The sequence below is a fragment of the Musca vetustissima genome, unplaced genomic scaffold (genome assembly GCF_032173495.1).
Source record: "Musca vetustissima isolate MV318-11 ecotype Yass unplaced genomic scaffold, APGP_CSIRO_Mvet_v1 utg82064, whole genome shotgun sequence".
NCBI classification, from domain to species: Eukaryota; Metazoa; Arthropoda; class Insecta; order Diptera; family Muscidae; genus Musca; species Musca vetustissima.
The window spans coordinates 130,088-154,177 of record NW_026876430.1 but is presented as its reverse complement, the minus strand read 5'-3'; the positions used below and the strand labels follow the sequence as shown (position 1 = coordinate 154,177).

Here is a 24,090-nt window from a genome sequence, read left to right as displayed (position 1 = left end):
CCAAAAAGGGGGTAGATTAATAGATGTTTTACCTTATAGCGAATTCAGTTGATAATCGTGCTCAAGAACCCCAAAATACCGAAAATTGTGGGGTACGCATATATGGGGGTTATCTAAAAAATTGACCTATATTCATAACTTTTTTGTGTAGAGATTTGGTACCTATTAAGAATTTAAAATACTAATTTTCAGCCAACTCGGTGGAAAAATACGATAAAAGCCCACAAAATACTGAAAATTAGGAGGTAACGTTATATGGGTGCTAACAGAAAAAGTGGACCTATATTTATAATTTTTTGTGGAGAAATTTAGTACCCAATAAGAACCCAATATACCAAATTTCAGCGAATTCGATTGAAAAACGCGCTCAAGAACCCCAAAATACCGAAAATTGGGGAGTACCCCTATATGGGAGCTATGCCTAAACGTGAACCGATATATCCCATTTTCGAACTTTGCCTGCCTGCAGACAAAAGACCACCATATCTCAATTCCTTCAGAAGATAGCGTGATTACAACAGACGGACGGATGGACGGACATGGCTAGATCGTCTTTCTTGGCTAGATCGTCTTTCGATGAGTTACAAACGGAATGACAAAATTAATATACTATGGTGGAGAGTATAAAAACTTGTCGAACTGTAATCCCCAAAATTTGTTGTTGATTGTTTTCACGTGCCCACAACAAAAAAGCACACAAAAGCAGAAACCTCCAATTCAATAACAATAACTCTGGACGGACGCAATATTTGAGAGTCCATATAAAGGCATTAAAATATGTGTGCCAAAAATAACTGGACTACATTTGTGTCGTGTGCCTTACGCGCATACCTTTTGTTACTTTTTTGGAGGGGGGAAAACCACAAAAACACACACACACATGTACTTAGAGATATTTAAAAAATGCAACTACAGTAACGACTTACATCATCCGATTCACTCAAATCGATATTGCCATTATCATCGTCGTCCAACTGTTGATGTAAAGTTCTAATGGCTTCCATGCCCAAACGATCTTGAACATTATAACAATCGATATCATCAGCATGGCAAGCACCATCGGCAGAACCACTTCCTCCTAGAGAGCCTAAAATAGGGAAATGATTATTGAAATTATTATTAATGGATATGAATATGGGGAAATAATGATGACGATGAAATCATTACTTACTAAATTCATTACTAACAGCCTGTGACATGGCTTCGCTTAACAAATTGTAGGTATTTTTAGGTTCAGCATGACCACTGTGTGAGGGCTGCTGATGATACACAGCCGGTTGATGTTGCTGTTGTTGTTGTTGGCTATTTATCACAGCCGCCTGTGATGGATGCTGATGATGTGGTATACCGCCGCCACCTATGCCATGGGAAGAATACTGATGTTGGTATTGTTGCGGATGATGATGCTGTTGCTGCTGGTGTTGATGCTGCGCCTGCTGCTGTCCAGCATGATGAACCGCCGCCGGGGCTTTTTGCTGATGTATACTCGGTGGTCCATTATCCACCGCTGCCACCGCCGGTATCTGTGTACTATAGTGACTATTGCCAGCTATTGTATCACCCGGCGAACTACCGCTACTGTGGACTAAGCATTTGTGTGAAGTTAGTGTGGTGAATATTGTAAAGGTTATTAAAACTTTTTTAAAAAACTGCATTCTGTCTTTTCTGTTTTCAATGTGTTTAGCGCGTTCCTGGTGGCGTCCGCCGAACACACACAGCACTCTGCAAGGCACACAATTTTATGGTGTTCTTTGATTTTTTCGTTAAAATATATTAACTATTTTAAATGGTTAATATCAAAATTGAAGAGATTTATAAGGGAAGCTGTTGAGAAAAAAAGGAAAAAATAAATCAATATTTTGCATTTATTTTAGTGCAGTGTAAAAGCAGTGAGCAATTATGAGTATAAATTGACGTCTGAAAATACTCGTGAAGAATCAGCTGTTCATTATTTATCTTTAGATAAGCACCTTTAACAAATAAGTATATAAAATTAGTTTAGAAATTATCAACGTCTATGAATAATTTATTTTTTATTTGTATTATTATTATTGCGACGAATCTTGGCCGCAGATAAGGGAGAGAGATGTAAAATCTTACTCAAAAAATGTAAACAAAACTTCGTAATAACAATTTGTTTTTTGTAGATCACAAATTTCCACAAAAATCAAATAGGTTTCAAACCTGTATATTTTTTAAATGTTTCATTAAAGCTTTATGAAGCTACCAACCATATAAACAGCTTACTCTATACCTTTCTGAAATTCAACAACGGCCGGACGGCATATAGAACGATTGTCGATGACATATGTGAAAGGACGCAATACCGGAAAAGAAAATCCCAACAACAAAGTACCCCAAAATGTTGGCTGGAAATTTCGATAGCTTATTTAATATTAGAAAGAATAACAAGGACTCAAATCGCTTGCGGGCAGCCCTTGGGAAAATGACACAGAAAATCTATTACAAACTTTTTTAAGTGATTATTTATACTCTTTCGAGTCGATTGATGGTCTAAGTTTTGCAATGAAAAGAAAAGCCAAGAGAAGAACCTACGTACCCACCATTATGCGACGCGTTTTGTCGTTGGTTAAGCGACTCATCAGGCATATTGGGCTATGTGGCTTTACAAAGGTCGTACGTTGATATCTTGTATTTATTCAACCCTGATGCGAAACTTGCATATGCGAATTAAATTCAAATTTGTCAAAGTTCGACATTTGTCTTCATTCTAGGAACCGGAAAGAGTATAATCACTTAAAATTACTTTCAAATGATCACTGCCCTTACAAGGCAAAAATTCAAATAACAAAAATCTATTACAAACAACTAAAAAGTGTCAGTCTTTTAGTAACTCAATTGGAGACTGTTGGAATGTTTAACAGATCAATTAGTTCTCATACAGGCCTATGTATGCTTTGCTTGCTCGCCTGCTCTGGAAAAAGTAAGATATGACGCTTTTTGAAATTGGATAAGCACTCCTTTTTATATCCTTTGTGCATATATTTGTAACAGGCAAAAGTAAACGAGATAGACACATGATTCCTTTTGGGAATATGCATAAAATCACTTTTTAAGTGGATTTATGCATGTCCCCCCGTCCGTAAATTGTACAGGTCGTATTTTGGATTCGAATTGGATGAAATTTAGCACAGCTCATTTATTTGGCCCAAGGACGAACACTATTGAAAATGAGAAAAATCGGTTCAGATTTAGATATATATTTTCGTCCGATTTGATGTAAATGGTGCAACAAAGTCCCTACATATCTTTCGATTTACATGAAATTTGGCACAGCGTACTGACTTAAGCCTTGAATGATGTGTATTAAGTTTCGTGAAAATCGGTTCAGATTTAGATATAGCTTCCATATATATTTTCGTCAGATTTTATGTTAATGGAGCACCAATGCCAATACCAAGCATAGAATGACGTAATTGCGTCTTGTAGAAATGTAGACATAGCGCATGGTAATAGAGCTCCAAATAATCAACGGGTGTCCGATTAAGATTTGCTTTATTATTTTATCCCATTCTAAACTCTATATTTGTCCAAATGAAAAAAATTGGTATAGGTTAAAGAATGAAATTTTCCATGTGTACAAAATTGTTTAATTGCGTTTTGTAGAAATGTAGACATAGCCTTTAGATAAAGATGGGTGAATGGATTGGTCTAATTCGGTTCACCTTTAGATAAAGATGGCATATTGTAATTGATCCAATTTTATTTTAATGGTTTTTGAAAAATGCGACGTCTGTTAGAAGGTATCTGTTAAATATATCCATAGTCGTGAAGGGGTTTTACTTGTTGTACTTAATTCCAATTTATTAGACATATCATAATCTCAGCGACTAGGCAAAGTCCTTGCATTCTTGTTCGCATTTTCCATTGAATATGACATCTTATGTTTAAACATGTCAACACGTCACTGATATCAAAACAAAAATACTTCACTTGAACTTTGTTTTGTTTATATATCTCAAACTCTGTGTAGCTAAACAGTAGTAGGGTATTGCAGCCATTCGGTCCTGTCGGATCCCCCACCCAAACCGCCAAACAAATGTCATTGTTTTTCTTACATGACAATTGCTGTAAACTTTTCTCAAGTTCAAGTACACATTGGAATTGTATGACAACAAGCTGGCCCACATTGACGGGCATACAAGGTATATACATATATATGTATGTACATAGAATGACAACAACAACAATGTAAATAAAATTCCGAATAAAAATAAGAGTCTAAACAAGTTTTAGATATTATTGGTGTTGTTGCTGCTTTTTTGATGACTGATTTTTATGAGATACCGTGCAGGCATCGTGTTGAACCTTCAAAAAATACAAAAAAAAAAATCCGAAACATATTTACTTGTTTGTTTTTGTTTATTATTATTTTGAACGTGTGTTGTTGTCGCTGTCCGTCCGTCCGACTGCCGTCGTTGTTCGCATTATTCATATGTTGCTGTTGCGTATCCAGGTGCGAGCTTTTATTACTTGATTTTTGTTTGCAATTACTGTTCTGTAGTTGTTGTTGTTTTATTTCACCGATACACAATTAATTAAAATGTTTTTTCTTGTATGTTTGTCGGTCTGTCTCTATATATACATACACTGAAGACAACAAATACAATATTTTGTTGTTTGCATAATTTAAAACATTTCGCGGTTATTTCTTATCTATTAAAGACAACACGTAGACCCAATGTGAATTTAACCACCAACCATCGCAATGAATGCGTATGAGTGTGTGACGGGGTGTTTGTATGTAACAAAATAGTTTTGACTTTTTAACAGTATGGTAATTTGGGTTTCTTCTTGGTTTGCGATGAGTCATTAGCCTGGCACCCACAACCTCATCCAAATTCTAATATTCGTTATCATAAGACTTCGCCTGTTTTTTATCTGCTAATGGTGTAAAGAAACACACTTTCTTCTTTGACACCTCCTTGTCAAAAGCATCTATTCCCACACACACACACTTAGACGCCATTCCCCAGACATTAAGATTTGAAACACTGTCTCATTTTTTTTCCAGAAAATATTCTGTCAATTTTCCATTCAAATCGGATTATCTATTGCAAATTGGGTAATAATGTTTGCGATTTTTTCGGCTTTAGAAATGCTTTGTGTTTTGTATTTCTAAGAAGACTCTGGAATAGTTATTTCTCGTTCCTTGCGGTTTACAAAATGTTGTGGTTTTTTTGATGATAGGTATCACTAACAACAAAGTTTTGTTATAGTTCAGAATATTAATATTTATAGTTTTTTTTCTACAAAGGTTAGTTAACCAATTACTGTTAACATTCATAAAAAATACGATTGAGCAGATAATGGATTTTTATAACAGTATTGGCATTGGAACATTAAAAATTGTTTCATTATCTGGATTGAATATTTCGTAAAAAATAAATCATGTAGATAGTGAATATAACAAAACCATGACCAATTATTGACGAGTCATGGACAAACTCCTCCGGTATACAGAATTTGGACTTGCTATATACCATTCACCATTCTTCATTGACAACCCATAACCAACAAAGGCAAGATATTGATCAATGGACAGGCCCAGAATTTTTCGTAACATCTACTCAGTTTGCTCCAAGTACATTTCTAGTCGCTTGATATCGAACTATATGGTCTAGAGGGTGGGGATGTAGTGTATAGAGCATTTCAAGGAGTTCTTATCCAGTTCGTCTTCGGACGGCTCGCAAGAAGGACGCATTTTAAGAAGTTAATTACGCCTGCGGGATTAAAAAATTACAAAATGTGTACGCATTTATAGTCTATCATCGAATAGAAATTTCAGCGAAAATTGTTTTTAAGAAGTTTAAGTTTTTAGAGTCGTCTGCGTACCATGGGACAAATTTATGGAAAACGATTTATAGCAAAATTTAATCTCAATAAGATTCCCGTTCGTAATATATATATAGACTAAGGCTGCATATGCACCAATTACAAACAAAACGCAATAATCTCATTAAAGTCTCAATCTGATACGTTGTGCAACATTTCGTGTTAATCGGACAAACATTAGGAGTTTGGTGCATCATTTATGTAAAATCTGTACCGATTTCAACGAATCTTCGAATACATCAATTTGGACCTAAATCAGTACTCTGGGCAATTTGTTTACTTTGTTTACTATTTAACATCAACAGACAGGCGGACGGACATGCGTAAATAGACTCAGAAATGATTCTATGCATATTATCAAAAGGAACCATGGGTCCATCTCGATTCCTTTTGCCTATTACAAACATATGCACAAAGACATAATACCCTGTGTGGTGAAGGATATAAAAAGCAATAGGCCATTCATTAGTAGTATAACATAGCCTATAAAAACATGAGGTGTCTTAGCATAACTAAGATCAGTATCCAGATCACCAATCACCTCACATCCTATTTGGCACGAATTTATGACTGGATACCTAACAGATACCAATCATGAGGACGAGAACCAATCGAAACGTTGAACATATTCAACGGCAAAGCTAAGACTATTTAGCTATCCCCCAGATTCCCTATGGAATTTGGAAAGTTGCAACCTTCTGGTAAAAATTCGATCAATATTCTCAAGCAAATCTTTTATCGTCAAAAGGTCTCCAAGGAGGTTTCCAATAATATTGAATACTAAACTGAAATTCTTCAGAAAAGAAAGTATCAATATTAGTTTTCACTCAAGAGTGATACGATAAGTTGGAAAGTCCATCGAGAACCAAAACACAGGTCTTTCTTGCGTCCAAACATATTTCCCAATCCAAAAATAATCTATTCAATAAACAGATGTTATCCATTTTCGTATAAAAAAATCCAATTTACTTTCTCACTAAAACGTAGTGTTGAGTGATATTTTTCATTTTATACAAAAAATATGTATAAATTTATATTATTTCAATTGTTACAAACAAATGCATTAAACAATAACGCTATATATAGACGAAACAACAACTTTAGCGACCAACGACAACAACTTTTGGAATAGTGAAGCTCGACAGAAGAAGAAAACAAAAAATAAAATTTTAAGCATTAAAAAATATTGCTGAAAAAAACACAAAGCGAAAAAAAGCAAACAAACTGCAATACTTATTTACTTTGTATTTTTTCAATAGAACTCTCCTAACACACACGCAGGCAACACAATTGAATTGAAAATTGGAAATAAAAACGGTTATTATTATTCTACTTCGTCAAACATTCCCAACCTTTTTGCATAACAACAATTCATCACAATTGTTATTAACCCATAAAAGGCTAAGATCCAATTTTATTTTAAAGGTCTAAATGGGTAACATTTAGGGGAAATAACAAGAAACAAATATTTTCTAAGGGTCTTCTTTGAAAAAAAAAAATATTTTTATTTTCCATTCTTTACGGGTTAATTTTGGTCGATCTTACGTTTCTGTGATTGATGGCTTGACACTGACTTTCTCGTATTATTAACGTCAGTCTATCTCTCTCCATCTGGTTAAATATTATAAACATTAGGTAAATTAAAAATAGAAAAAAAAACGAATTCTTAATAAACTACAATTCAATGGGAAAAAAACTTTACTTAATTTTTTCCTTGATTGCTTTGATGTTAGAATTTTAGGGGTTTCGGAAAAAGCTTGTTATTAGAAGAAAACGAAATTAGATTCTACTAATATATAATATAAAGGCTTTGTATTGAAAAACTAACTATACAATATAACAAATTACTGTCAGCTCAATTAAATCAATGTCTAAAGGATAGTAAAAAGTACTAGTTTCGATTGGTAATATTTTCGGTGATATTTGATGGCATGAACGGACGAACACCATCAAACATAACAATTTGTGGAGACTTGACATTCAAAGTTTAAAGACTCGTAATTATTACCTTACGATTATATAAAAACCAGTTTCAGTACATCTTCACATAAGTCACACCTGTGTAAAATTATTTCTTTTGATTACAACCGGGGCTGAGGGACTGAAGAACAATAAAATAAATTAATACAAATATTCGCAGAATTTATGACACCTTTACCATAGGTAGCTCTCCTGATACTGGTTTGGGGAAAACCGTAATTCCAGCGATATGGGGTTCCAAAATTCAAAAAATATCTCCACTTTATATTAAATATTCTCAAGATTATTGCTTCGAAACGATTTAGATTTGTACTAAAGGCAGACCTTTTAATATTGATTAAAACCACTTTTATGTAAGTACAACACCATATTGCCAATATTGGCCCGATTGAGACAAAATTTTGCACAGAGTAGTGAATTAGGACTAGTTCTGTTGAAATCGTTTTAAATTTAGATACAGCTCTTATATATAGTTTCTTCCGATTTTATGTAAATGGGTCCGATTGAGACAAAATTTTGTACAGAGTACTCAATTAAGTCCAGATTGATGTATACGAAGTTTTGTGGAAATCGGTTCCGATTTAGATATAGCTCCCATATATAGTTTCGTCCGATCTTATGTAAATGGAGCACTATACAGTCAATCTTTTCCGATTGAGACAAAATTGTTCATACCCTATTGAAGTTACTACATGTTAGCATGTGTATGGGTTGTTTCGATTTAGTTCAAATATCAATTATCTTTACTTATTTAATTTCTTCCGATTCCATTTTAATGATCCTCCAAAGATGTCATGTCTATTCAATCTAAAGGATATTGTACATATGAGCATCTCATGTATGTACCCAAAGTTGTGAAGGGTATCATATAGTCGGCGCCGACCAACTTTTGAACTTTCCTTACTGGTTTTGGTTAACTTTATATTTTTAAAAAAAATGCCATTTGGTTTTCATTTGCTCGCCATAGGTGAAGTGTACGTGTTGAGTTTTTTTGAAAAATCTGCTCGCGTAGGCCACTTTTCCACCTGCCCATAGAAGAAATTCGCAAATACAAACTACAACCGCTTGACAAATGTTGCTTGAAGGTATAGATGTAGTTCTGAAGATTGACTAATATTGAAACATTTCGAAACAGCCTCTGCCCTTTCCAAATGTTTCAAAAATAGAGTTATTCCTGGTATATCAATACCATATGTAATCAATCATACGGACTTCGTATTACTGACAAAACTAGGATAATTGGAAAAAACTCACTGCGTTTTGCCAATTTCAATTAAGCGGATTTGATTGTGAATATATATTTTTCCGTAATTCAGTAATTTACATTGCTCTCATCAGAACAATTAGTGTTACAAAAATAATAATACAAAGACACGGTTTAGATCAACTCACCTGATCCTCAATACTTCTTTGTTGGAGTTGTTGCTAATTAAAATTTTCAAAGAAAAAAATCCTCCTAGTCATTGATGCCGGTACTCTATTTTCATACCACAATTTTTCTTCTAGGAAATGAAAAACAAAATCACGTCACTTTCTTATCACCCTCAAAGAAATGGACCAGAATTGAATACATTTCATATGTGGTACGCATATTTGGATTATAACCTAACAATAGACTTTGCGCAGTGTTTTAATTTTTTTCGGTGTTTTTTTCGCAATTTCAAGTTTTGTCATGTCGTTGGTGATGTCACATTTCCCCCCGCGTAACATGCACCAACAAACCAGATCAAACCAGACACACCATTCATTCATTCACAGATGACCTTCCGTTTGATGTCAATTTCTCAAAGTATTCAATTGTAAATGGCCAATAACAGCAACAACAGCAAAATTGGACAAACCTGAAGTAGTAGATCCGACGCACTTGAATTTTGTTTGTGTGATTTTTTGGTTGAAGTTGATTCATACATTCATTCATTAGCTACCAGCAAGCAGCAGTTTGTTTCTAATGTTCATATTTTTTTCGTATCGCGTTTTCTCAAAGCACAACCAAGCACGTTTAGATTTATAAAATTCAATTGAGGAATTAACCATGCAATCAATAGATTCATGGAATACTGAGTACCTAATAGCCATCGGAAAACAACATCTACGACAAAGGCATGCAAGCAAGCTAGCAAGCAGCAACAGGTCGTTGGATCTCAAACGGCGGCAGCCAGTCAGTTATCATCATTGTTTGTTAATTGCCAATGGATAACAAGTAATTTATGGCAATTCTCAGACATATTTCTTTCTCAGTGGAAAACAACAACAACAATGAAGCAAACAAAAGTGGCAGCAGCCCTTCCAGAACAGAAAACACATTTTGTGCACAAACAAAACACACATACGCACACACTTGTACAAAGTTGCAGCAATTAACGGTAGAACGGTCATTTTTTGCTTATGGAGAGAGGGAGAGAGAAAACAATTGGGGGCAAAGATGACAGGCCTCATGATAACAGTCAGTGGCGGCGGCAATTTTGTTATTAATTATTATTAATAAAATTGAAATTTGTTGACTTGGTTTGCAAGTAAACTTGTCATACATATATAGGTATATGTCATTGATTCATAATAACGGTGACAGTTACAATTAACCATGGGCAGATAAGAGAAGCATTAAAAATGACAGAAAAAATTCATCCATCCAGTACCACATCTATCAAAACAAAAACAGATCATCATCAAACATGCACACAAACACACATACAACAAATGGCATAAGTACACGACGTTGCGGTGTCACAAACAGTAAATTGCCCAGTGAAGAAAATCAAAAAACAACAAACAGGAGGGGGCGAAAGAGAAAACCAACAAATAAAACGAAACATAACACAAAACACTGACTAGGAAGGTTTAATTTTGTGGGCAACTTTTAAACATTTATTCACAGTATTGCTGTTGTTGTTGTTTTTGTCACATATTGCCTTTCTATTTTATCATTTTATTCTATGATGCGCACTTTTACCTTCCACCTGACACACACTCTCTCACAACAGAACCCGAATAGGAACCAGAAAAACACAAACAAACAAAAATATTACTAATAACACAAATATTTTTTTCCTATTGTCTTGTTGGAGCTTAGAAAAAACATTTTTTGTTATAGGCCCAGCAAAACGCAACGCGTATCACCACTTAAATTATATTCCGTTTAAACATTTTTTTTGTTTTTTTTTTTTGGATTTGCATGTCGTTTTTCTCGTGCACTTTATTTTTGTTAAGATTATACAAGTTGCCTGCCTGGCATTTCTTTGCACCATCCATCAATCTTTACTCATTCTGTTGCTCACTTTTCTTCACATTTGCACTTGCATTTCATTTAACAAAATTTCGCAAATATTTTCACAGAGACTTACGAGATTTTTTGATTTGATTTTTTTCTTTTTGTTGTTTAATCGACACTTTAGCAATACATTTTATTTCACAGTTGGTTCTCTTGTCGTATGCACAAATATTTAGATTTCTTCGTTATTTTCTTATTTTTTTGTATTTAAAATAATTGTGTGTAAAATTGTATTGACTCTCGTTAAAAATTTGTGTAAAAAAATACGTAAGTTAATAAAAAGACTTGTGTGCCTTTTGGTGAGTTAGAATGAACTAACTTCTTTATTCAAATCAAAAACTTATTCTACTTAAACTAAACAAATCAAAATTGCTGACAATACGCTGACACTACACTTCCCATGGTCACGCCACCAGACGTAACACGACTCCATGCTAAGCACACAACAGTCAACCAAGCAAAGCTCACAAAGGCAACATTGTTGCCTGTTAGTTTGGCAGGGATGTGCTAACTACCCCCTCACTTAAGTGAAGGCCGTCCTCGGTCTTCTTTATAGCCATTGCTACGGCAGATTTAAAATCTCGCTGTTCTCTCTTCTTCACCCTACGCTTAATGAGGCACAATATGGAATAGAGTAATCCGATACTCATAAAAACAACACAACCAACTAATATTGGCCGCACTTTTGCATCTCTTTCAAGTTCGCCAATATATTGTAAGTTTTGCAAGTTCATCTCATGGACAGATGATAAACTTAAAATTTCGCTGTGGTTGTTTATAATAATTGAGGGAAATGATGGTGTTCCTGGTTTCCGCATATCAATGTTGTTTCTATTTACGAACAGCGTACCATTGACAGTCACATTTTTTTCAAAAGTTATTAGGAATGTGCCGTTTATGTTTCTTACATTTTCGGTTGCTTCTTTCACTTCTGCAATAGCGTCATTCACAATGACAATTCCATCATCGATTTCTGCCACTTTTTCAAGATTATTGCTTTGCGTATTACAGTGTGCTGATTTACCCGATATGAGTTGTTGAGCGCAGGTTGACTCTGGCATCAGTTGACAATAGGTTGAAGATATTGCGTGCTTGCAATCTGTTGCTGAATAAGTCTTTCCTTCACAGTCTACCACAGTGTTGGTGTCAGCGAATTGAATAATTTTATTGAAGTGGGGAACTGGGAATAAAGAAATTTTCTGACATGTTCGTATTGGAATGGGATATCTAATGATAAAATGCAAACAAAATTCATTTGATATTACTTTTACTTTAGACAAATACATTAGTTCTGATATGGTAAAATCTGTGTATTGCTCATTGATCTGATTTTTTATAAAAAATTTTAAATCATCCTGGTCCAAAACTGTGGGATTTATAATATTGATTTTAGCCAAAGTTACAGATAAAATTATATTTTGTAATTCCATAAGCAGCATTCTGTTTCTAGCCATTAAAATTTCAAAAAGTTTAACAGTATCAATTTGTTCCTTTCGTTCGGTATTTAAGATTGTGTTTACTGCATTGGTCAACTTTTCTATTTGGATCTGTATTTTCGTATTTATTTCTATTTGTCTGTTGTTGGAATCTACGAGTTGTTTCTCGACAAATTTGACATCCTCCCAGTCATCGGCATCTGGTGTACCGGCAATAACCTTCAGTGCTGTGCCTATAAGATTGATGCTTCTCGCATGCCGATGATGTACGGTGAGTGTTGTTAAAAGAGTATCAATATGCAATACATCGGCCTCCAATATCTTTTTAACATGCGTCTGAGGGAAGATCTGTATTGCGTTTTTTGTATCGTCTAATATCTCGGAATACGTTGTAAGGTTTGTCGTATGTCTTAAGTACCCATATTTGTTCCATATAATCGCGTTCCCGTCCAAAATTGGGATATAATCGGAATGCGAATAATCAATAATCTTTGCAAATGTGAGGTTTATCATAAGAAGCAATTGTAGTGTTAGCCTGCGTAAAGAAAAATAAAAGGTAGACGAAGAAACATTTAGACATCTTATTGAAAGGATTATCTTAGGTTGTCCTTATGGACCACCCTCCCCTTTATTAGGACAGTTGTCCCCATGTCTGCTTCAACAGTAGCTTCTTCATAAAGTGGGGTCATTTTATTTCCAAGTCTACGATTATTCTTAACAAAGACTTTGTCTCCCACGTTATAAACTTTGTCATAACGACTTTTGTTGAAGTATTGTAACTGCCTGTTTTGCGCGTTACAGATTCGCTCTTTAATCTTTTCTCTTACTTCAGAAGGTGTAGAATGTATCGTATCAATAGGTCTCTCATTCGTGACAGAATGAATTGTCCGGTTATATTCTATGGTCGATTGTAAGATGAGTTCGACAGTGTCATCGATCTTCCTTTCTATTTTTAGGCATCTTGCGATTTCGGCAAGAGTGCTGTGAAATCTCTCTACCTGCCCGTTTGATGTGCTGTGTAGAGGAGGTGAATTGACAATTTCGACATTAAACCTGTTTTTCAGAATTGATCTGATAGTCTCGGAGTTGAAAGACCTCTCATTGTCACAATAGACAATTTTGGTGTTTGGAAAAATATTCATTAATTGGAGAATCGGTTCTCTTATGTCCAGAATTGTTCTGGTGGCTATTGGCTGTACCACTGCGAATTTTGAGAATTTATCCACGCAAGTTAAGAAATGTTTTTTATCAGTTGAATAAATGTCAATATGTAGAATTTCACCGGCATATGAAGGAACTATTGTCTCTCCTATAACATGTTTCTCTGGGTGTCGATTGTATTTAGCTTTTGAACAGGTTTTGCAGTTTGCAACAACCTCATTCGCTATTTTTACCATTTTGGGGAAATAGTATTCCGAAAGGATTTGTTTTACGTTCTCTTGAGCTGCCCGATGAGCTCTATTGTGTTCACTTACAACAATTTCTCTCTGATCGCATTGATTGAAGATGTCAGCGACAAATTTACTACAAAATCTGAACTTTGTTGAAGGAAACATTTTAATCAAATCATGTTGAATGTGAGCCAACACAGGTAGGTCGCAATGAATGGCATTTACTACTTCAGTATTGACTGCATCAACAAGTTTAGCCAGTATTTCGTTTTTATCCCCGAATTCTATGATATGTCTCGTTTTGTTTCCGAAAAGTATAAAATTTCGAGTGGCGGGAAATTCTGCCTCTTCCAGAATGATTTGGTTGCGGAAACAATTGACCGGTTTGTCTGAGCTTTCCATAGTGTAGGTGTATGACTCCTCACTATGAACTGTTGCCATGTCTGACGAATTTTCGTTCTCTAATGCATAGACGACTTGCCTTGATAGCGCATCTGCAACTTGATTTTCTTTTCCTGGTTTATAATATAAGTTTGCATTATGTTCATCTATAAAAGCTTTCCAGCGCTTAATTTGTGCATTAGGATTACGGTCCGAAACTGAATATGTTAACGGTTGGTGGTCAGTGAAGATGTTAAGAGTCTTCACACCATAAAGGTAATGCCTTAGAGTTTTTAGAGCCCAGACTATTCCTAGAAGTTCCCTTTCGTTTGTGGCGAGATTCAACTCCTTATCCGATAACGCTCTAGAAATCATAGTGATTGGTCTTCCCTCTTGGGATAGAACAGCACCTAGACCATGCCCTGATGCATCAGTAGTAAGGTCGAATGCTTTTTTATAGTCAGGGTACATCAACAAGACGTCTTCTGAACATAGAATATTTTTTAATTTGTAAAATGCATCCAGTTGGGAGGCATTAAGATTGATGATAACCTTTTTGGATTTGGTTGCAGGAATTTTTCCGTTTTCTCCTTTTAAATTATCGGTTAAAGGTTTTGCAATTTTGGCAAAGTCCCTTATAAAACATCGGTAATAGTTCGCTAGCCCAAGAAATGATCTCAAAGCGAACAACGTCGTTGGTTCTGGGAAATTTTGTATGGCACTTATCTTTGATGGTGCCGTTTTTATACCTTCTTTTGATACGACAAAGCCAAGGTATTCAACTTCGGATTTAAAAAAATTTGACTTTTCAATAGAGACTCTCATGTTTGCATCGAGCAGTTTCCTAAGAACACAGTCGATATGTTTTACATGATTCTCTTTGGTTTCTGAAAAAACAATAACGTCATCGACGTAAACATAGCACGTTTTACCAATTTCCTCTCTGAGTATGTCGTCTATAGCTCTTTGAAACATACTCGGAGCGTTCTTTAATCCGAATGGGAGACGGCAAAATTCATACTTCCCGTTGTTTACAGAGAATGCTGTTTTTTCCCTATCTCTTTCTGCGAGAACAATTTGGTGAAACCCGGATTTCAGATCTAAAGTGGTAAAGTACTTTGCTTTACCTAAATTTGATAATATCATTGTTACGTTCGGAACAGGATATTTATCATTAATTGTTTTGGCATTAAGCTTCCGATAATCTATAACAAGACGTTTCTTTCGGTTACCTAGATTGTCGACACCCTTTTTGTCGACTACCCATACTGGGCTATTAAAAGGTGACCTCGAAGGTCGAATTATACCATCTGCTAACAACTTTTTTATTTCTGAGTTTACAAATTCAGATACCCCCATTGGGTATGGATATAGTTTAGAGTAAATTGGTTCTTCGTTCTCCATGTTAATAGTAGCAACGATATTTGTGTTGTAAGGTAGTGCTTCTTTAGGATCAGCAAAAACCTTCATTCGTTTTTTTAACATTTTCTGAAAATCCGCCTTAACTGCGAAAGGCACATCAATCTTATCAATTTCTATAAAATTAACATCTTTACATTCAAAAAATTCAATAAGTTCAGAGCCAGAATTATGTAGGATGACTCCTTTATTTAGGTCAATGTTTGCATTGATTTGTTTTAATAGGTCTAAGCCCACAATAGCGTCAAATGTTGTTAAAGTTGGCAAAATGAAAAATGTAGAGTTCATGCCGAATAAATTTACAAAACATTTTTGTTTAATAGGTGTTTGTCCATTGACAGAGTGAACCGAGAAAGGAGTACTTACAGGAATTATATGTTTCAGTTCATGGAGAGGTTTTATATAATTTTTCGAAGCCCCTGTGTCAATTAAAAGGCGTATTGGTTTCCCCGCTACTGTCCGCCTTACAAACGGTAGTAGGGACCTTCCTCTAAAAAATTAACATAATCACAATCTTCCTTTAATTCGTCATTTATGTCTTCAAATTCAGAGTGAGCTATGTCACCATATTGTACCGCCTGCTCTTCCGGAATTATTTGATTAACTTTTTGGAATTTTGGGCCCGTACTCCGGTCAGACCCTGCTTGACGCTTAAAAGGTTGTCTGTGAGAATTTCTACCGTTACCATAATTAGTCGGTTGTCTGAATTTGGAAGACGTTGGATCTAAGTCCATTTCTTCGGTTTGATCTCTAGGCTGTAAATTAGCATCAGCACCCTTTTCGTAATGTGGGTTTTTGTGTTTATGATAATTTTGTTGGTTATTGTTATAACTATTATCAGACGGTTTTCTTAATGGAAGTTTTTTTGAGGTTTCAGACCTACTCTTTTTTTCATCATTCCTATTTGCAAATGATGTAGCAAAAACGTATCTTTCATGATTCGCCTCCACTTCTTGCGCTAAGGCTAGAGCTGAGGGAAGATCAGCGGCGCGGGCCGCGAAGAGTACATCACAGAGAGGTTTCCTTAATCCGGAAACAAATACTCTGAGTGCGTCTTGTCGGTATTTGTTATTGATGGCTAAAGCTAAATTCCTGTCATAGCTCATAATAGTTTTATTTGTTAATAATGAGAGCTTTCTCTCCACTTCATCATAAAATTGTATCACCGACTGTCCGCCTTGTCTGAGGGTACTTAGTTCCTGTTCGATCAGGTGAATTGGTTGTTTATCTGAGTACGTAAAGTCCAACCTATTTATTATAGCTTTAAAATTTAACACCGTATTGAATGATGCTAATACTGCATCTGCCGGTCCTCTGATTTTATTTCTAATGATACAAACTGCTTGGTAGTGCCTTGAGCTACCATCATATCTTTCAAAAACTTTATACGCGTTATGTGCCGCTTGTCTCCACGACACATAATTTTCTATTTTCCCGTCAAATTCGGGCAAAGATTTAATAACGTCTAGCGACTCATCGCATGTTATTGTTGAAAAAATTTTTACTTCCTCATACGGTTTTACATCTGTTTGTCCTATGGAAATGGACGACAATTTTCTTGATAGATCGTCGACTTTTTTGTCGACTTCTGATTTATGTGTCTGAATCGCTGCACGTTCAGCAGATTCTATCAATTTTGAAATTTCGTCCGCGTTCATAATATCTTTTTTTTTATAGAAAAGTTGGTATAACACAATCTTAATCACTTCACAGAAATTGAAATATTATATTTTAAATACGCACTATACGAAGTAAAAAAAAATCTCTTGATATTTTCACCTGTTTTTGGACACACAATTTTTCGACAAAAATTTTTTAAATTCAATGAGTAATACACTTACATGACTTTGTTTTATATTATAATATGTTAGTGGATCCTTAGAGCTTCTTAGGGCGTCTTTTCTAGAGTGTAGAGCTTATCCCTTTTGCGTTAGTTGGACGACTTCATACAAAATAGATCCTCCGTTGGGTAGTTTTCGTTCTGGTTTTTGTGTAGACCTTATTCCTTTTGTGCGAGTTGGACGACTTGAGTAGTTTTTGTTCTTGTTTTTGTGCTGAGCTTATTCCTTTTGTGCGAGTTGGACGACTTGGGTTGGGTCAGAGATTACTTTTTTCAAAGTAAATCCTTTAAATAAACCCGGTTGGGCGCCAGTTAATAAAAAGACTTGTGTGCCTTTTGGTGAGTTAGAATGAACTAACTTCTTTATTCAAATCAAAAACTTATTCTACTTAAACTAAACAAATCAAAATTGCTGACAATACGCTGACACTACACTTCCCATGGTCACGCCACCAGACGTAACACGACTCCATGCTAAGCACACAACAGTCAACCAAGCAAAGCTCACAAAGGCAACATTGTTGCCTGTTAGTTTGGCAGGGATGTGCTAACTTATATACACAGTATTTAAGAAATGGTGATGGCGCTATAATACTCGCACAGTCGGGAAACGGGTCAATACATAAAGGAAAAAAAGTATTTAAGAAAAAAAAAACACACCGGAGATTAAACACGTTCAATTCAATCCTGTCATTCAATAATTGGAAAAACAATAGTAGAATGGATCCATTGTGTTATTTGTTATCGATCATACAGCAACTACAAGGGGACGATGACATCAATGCTTGAAGTTGATGTGCATTGCACTTTGGAGTTAAATATATGTTAATTGTCTGCGTGCGTTGACGCGAAAAGAAAAAAACGCGTAACGTGAACATTGTACGGACCCCTTTACAGAATCGCACAAAAAAATTGACAATTTTTAACTTAAAATTTTATATAACTTATAACATATAACTTAAAAAATTCGCCCACTCGATTTCAAATGTCAATTCCACAGCGCATACGTCATCCTAATCATGAAATCCAGTGGATTGTATTTGACGTATTGATATTTGAGATCGTATGGATTTCGTGATTCTAAACGCATTATAAGAGGAAAACTTTGTTGAATTAAAAATTGATGTCCGAAACCCAGTTTTTTAACCCTTTGAGCCATAGAAATATTTTATGTGCACAGAAATATTTTATGTGTACAGATTTAATGCTATACTAAATAGGATATGAATACAATTTGACTTTGCTACTTCCTTGCATTCGGGAGATACTGGACATATTTACTGAAAAATAATAAATCTAATCGTACCTTAAAACAATTTTGAGGGCAACATTCGAATACGATGCTATTTATATTTGGACTGTATGCATAACTTGGTACTGTACATATTTTCACCCTCTAAAGGACTAAGCAGAATGTTCGCTTTGAGCGTTTTTTGTTATTGTGCGTTAACGCGATAACAAAAAACGCTCAACGCGAATATTATGTTTAGCCCTTAACAAAAAACGCTCAACGCGAACATTCTGTTAAGCCCTTAAGTTTTTTTCTGATTTTTCTTTTGATATGTGTTGTCCATTATCAGGTCTTAACATAAATATTCCAAAAAAATATATTTACTAGCTATTTATTAAATGTAAGCTCTAAAACATTTTGTTGTCTGTGGGGAAAAAGAGGTAAAAAGACTGTAGTTGTGTACATCACTTCAAAGCTTATATCTGTCCTAGCTTATATCACTTTAGAAATACAAGCTCCTGCCAAAATGAAGCCGGTTTAATGTGTGGTCTCTCATGTTCGTCATCCATCAGGCATCCGGGAAAATATATAAAATATTTATTTAAACCTGTCTTGTGTTGTACAATTAATAATTCACTCAAAACTATTAGTTTGGACTGACATCTAATTATCTATTACTGACCGCCCAACATCCAGGAATATAATTACTTCTCCTTCAAAGTTGATACTGTGTACACAGCATGTATGTTCCAGAACCTACAAGAATTTACATTTTACTAACGTAATAAATTTGTAGTACGGGAACAGACCAAGCTTAAAAATCATATTTTTCCTACCTATTGGCGACATCTTGTCGCCATGAGAAAAACTAAAATGGTTATTATATTGAATAAGCGACATACTTCTTCATAAATTGATGCACAGATGTCGCTATGTTAGGCCGGGCAAAATTGATTTGATATACCCTGCATTACAATTGTGAATAACAATCAATAGATGGCGGCACCGTTAACTGTTATACTGTTATAAAACTGTTATACTATTAATTTTCATCAAAATTTTTTTCCAAAATTAATGATTTTTGATTATTTTTTTGATTTTGTTGAATGATTTCCGCGAAAATTGGATGGAAAAACAAAAAAACAATGTTTTTTGTGCACGGATAAAAAAAATTTCCGCGAAAATTTTTATTATCCGTAATTATAGTCAAGACACCAACCTTATCCAACATTTTCGATAAAAATATCTTAACGAAATAAAATTTGCAGCTGTGCAGAAAATAAAAACAATAAATTAAAGCTCTGTTTCCCGTTTCCTCTCTCTAACTAGTTTACTCTCCACTCAACAAATACCGCTCTCTGTGTACATTTGTTTTGCTTAAACCAGAGGGAGAGAGAACAACAATAACACGAATAACGGTAACTTTATGAAATGTAAACATTCACTTTCGTTTTGCCAACAACAACAGAATACAAAACGGCAACAGCAGCCATGGTGGCGCTCAACGTTCGTTCAACCACACAACTACCGCAACAACGTCCTTCGTCTTCTCTTCTTCTTCTACGAACACAACAATGATGATGAGCAGCAAACTAAATAGCTGAGCATGAAACGTCATGAAATCTGTGCAAAAGTTTACATGTTGTAAATAAGAACTTCCTGCTGCTGTTGGTGGTTCGTGTGACAGGAGAAGACACAACGACGACAGTAGATAACGGACTTGTCAATGGAATGCACGTATAAACGGTGTTAACGGACGTGATTTCAGTTAATGGTTGCTGTAGCAAAATAAATTAAGCTATTGTTTTCATTCTTTGGTTTTTTTATTTTTTGTGATATTAAAGAGCTGCTAATAATGGTGAAAAGAGTGTAGAAAAAACACAGAAAAACAACAACAATAGTTGAAAAAAAGAAAATGATAATCACAATGTCTAAGGACTTTTCTTTTTGTTGTTTTGCAAAAGTCAACAATTGAATGTTTTATTTTGTTGAGTGGATAAGTATAACGGGCCTCTAGTGTGTGTGTATGTGCGTACGTGTGTAAGCCCTTGTGGTGATGGCAAAAAAGTGATTAAACAAATTGACCTGGATTTTTGTAGTCCTTCCTTGTTCTTTTCCCTGTGTGTGTGTTTTTTCCTTGTTGGTTAAGAGGATGCAAGTCGTCTCAAAGAAACAAGAAAAAAGAAATAAACAAGTTAGTTAAAATGTTCCTCATCTATTGTGTTCAAAATCATTGCAAAAAAACAACATATATACACCCATTTATATATCGACTGCCCACCACTACCCACAAATGAACATGTAAATTTGTAGTTTACACATCTAGGTATGTAAGTATCGGAGCTCGAGACATGGTTAATGCACATTCTGTTGATGATGGCTGTCAATTGTTTTGAAACTGTATGGATGGTTGGTGGATGGGTGGGTGGTTAGGTGGCGGTTGAATGCATATGTGCCTTTCCATCGGCACTGATGCACTCATTCACTCACTTTGGTTTTGGAATCAAATTGTGGTATATACTGACTGTGTGGTTTGGAAAACCTCAAACTGTGTCAAAGTTCTAATAACAGTCAATGTTCCACTTATGGGGCTCATGCAAAAGTGAAAGAACGACTTTTTGTCGTTGTTGTTGTTGCCCTTTTTTGTGTTTGCTTTGTTTTGTTTTACTTTCTCATCTCATTTTTCCTGAGTGTATCTCCGTGTGTGTGCATTTTGTTTTTGGTTGTTGCTTGCAAATGTTTGTTTTTATAGGCCCCATATTTTATTAGTGTGTTGAACAGCCATTGCCGCCACAGCCAGTCACCGCAGTTGTTGCTAATGACGGCTGCGGTGGACGATGCATGCAAAATCAGGCTCAACAATTGTTGTACCGTGCCTCTCTCTCTCACCATCTCCTACAAAAGTAATTGTTGCAAACATTTCTTTTTCCACACCATTTCTGGGGTTCCATTGTTACTTTCCGTTGTGTTTTTGTTGTTGCATCGGAATATTGGCGCGACAATTGTTTGGTGCCAAATAAATTGGCAACGCACTTTGACCCACTACCCGCACAATGACATCATCAAATGTACCGAAGAAATGCGTTGTTGAGTGGATTGAGTTGGCTCAAACTCTGGCACTGATTCAAAATCCAGCAAACATACATATTGTCAATTGAAATTATTATCCTCCAGATTTGTGTTGTTCCTGCAACATAAAAGTGACGCTGGCAAGGATACAGCATAGAACGAGTAACCTCAATAAAATTGTTGTCACAATTTCTGTGAAGTTTTCAACACATCATTCATCAGCGATACAAAAGGAGTGGAGAGTTTATTTGAATATACTAATATCGAAAGGGTGTAAAGTTTGTTCGGTCGCAAATGTTAAACTTTTTATAAAAAGGGAAGAAATGAGCCACTGTTCACCTCTGGTACTATTGGTATTTGGCAATCAAATGCCTAAAATTAAAACCCCAAAATGTCAATTTGATTGGCATCGAAATGGAGCGGTACCGCTATATGTTGACTACTCCAAAACGTGGTATATCGAATTTTTGACAGGTTTTATTTAACCTGGGGTAAATATTTTCATCACCCGTTGAAATAATGAGTTGATATGTGACGCGAGTTCACCCATAAGAACTATAAAAAATGGGCTGAGGCGTCGGGTTAGTTGCCCACACTCGGAAACCCCCTCCTACTATGAAAAAGCAACGGAACCGAAAACCAAATCCCCAATGTTGACGACCCCCGCAAACGTATAAAGGACCAGGATCTGCATTTGGAACGTGCGCAAGTTGTACAGTTTTTGCCTTTGGCGGATGTACTCAAGAAGTACAAAGCCGATATTATTGTCTTACAGGAAATGCAATGGAAAGGGACTGGCGTAAGTAAATCAGATGATTACGCCCTGTATTATAGCTGTCATGAAACGAGACATGAATTTGGCTGCGTATTTATGGTTAACAGGAGAATAAGAGATCTCGTCTCCAGATTCTCACCAGTAGCTGAGCAAATTGCTATAATCCATATAAAAGGGAAGTTCTTGTACATCAGTCTTATTTGCGCCCATGCTCCGACAGAAGACAAAGATGAACAGACCAAAGACATTTTTTATGAGCGCCTAGAAACTGCATATTCAATATCGAGCGAGGATTCAGACAAGGTGAGAGTCTGTCTTGTGATATTTTTAACATAACTGACTAATGCAGAATCGACTAAAAATTTGCGAGGGGCAATAGCCACCTTTGAACAAATTGAGGAGGAATCTGTCAAAGTGGGTCTGGCAATAAATGACGAGAAGACAAAGGTGATGATATCTACGCGCAAATTGGACTACAGTTTCGAGGTAGTCAAAGATTTTATATACCTTTTATATAAAACTAATGACAGGAGTTTTGAGATGGAAGGCCAACAGATGCTACTATGGTCTAAGTAAGTAGTTTAGAAACAAGGCCACCTCCCGCCAGACCAAACTCATACTCTGTTATATGGATCTGAACCATTGGTACTTGCGCATACAGATGAGGCAGCGCTTGAAGTGTTTGAGAGAAAAATTCTCCGAAAGATCTATGGGCCGATCTGCGTTAACGATAAAAATCGCCGTCTAATGAACCATGGGTTGTACCATCTATTCTCGGACATCGGCATTGTCAGACGTATCGAGCTGCAGCGACTACGGTGGCTAGGTCATGTTGTGAGAATGGATGAGGATGCCACAGCTCAAAAGGCATATAAAAGCGCAGAAGGGAAAGGCCACGAATTAGATGTAAAGATAACGTGGAAGAGAACATTTCGGAATATGGTCTTTCAAATTGGAAGTACTGAGCACAAGTCGCGCCTGGAAATCATTTTAAAGCTCGGCTTATGGAATATTCGAAAAAAGAACGAGACCTTTATTTAAAGGGCCGAAAATTGGCACATTTCATTATGTAGGCGCTATCTCCAAACGTAGACAGATATTGACAAATTTTTGTAGGAAAATGTGTGGGTACCACCGAATCCAAAATATCAAATTAAATATCTGTGGGAAGCGTGAATAATTTTGTTAAAATACCGAAAACTTCGTGGGTACCTTTTCACCAGGGAGCTACACTAAAATTTGAACCGAGACCATTTTCAAGACCAAACATCTGTGCTAAATTGTTCTATAGTATCTATCAATTTACCTATTTGCTTTTAATTTAAACTCCGGAATCAGAAGTCCCGAGAAAGAAATGGTGTTTTATGCACTGAGAATAATTAATAAAAGTGTGTCTGTGTTTGCTGCTCATTACGACCCTGAGTTAACACCTTTTACTTTGCCT

At 35.6% G+C, this 24,090-nt stretch overlaps 1 protein-coding gene across 1 annotated transcript in view; it reads right to left on the bottom strand.

Moving 5' to 3' along the window:
• Positions 1-14,470, bottom strand: part of LOC133320999 (uncharacterized) — a 29,087-nt gene extending 14,617 nt beyond the window's left edge. The window contains exons 1-3 of the mRNA XM_061530103.1: positions 14,413-14,470; positions 1,172-1,585; positions 927-1,087 (exon numbers count right to left, since the gene is read on the bottom strand). Of these exons, the coding sequence (XP_061386087.1) occupies positions 927-1,087; positions 1,172-1,585; positions 14,413-14,470 (633 nt within the window). The remainder of the gene's footprint in view (positions 1-926; positions 1,088-1,171; positions 1,586-14,412) is intronic.
• Between the last annotated feature and the right edge of the window lie 9,620 nt (positions 14,471-24,090).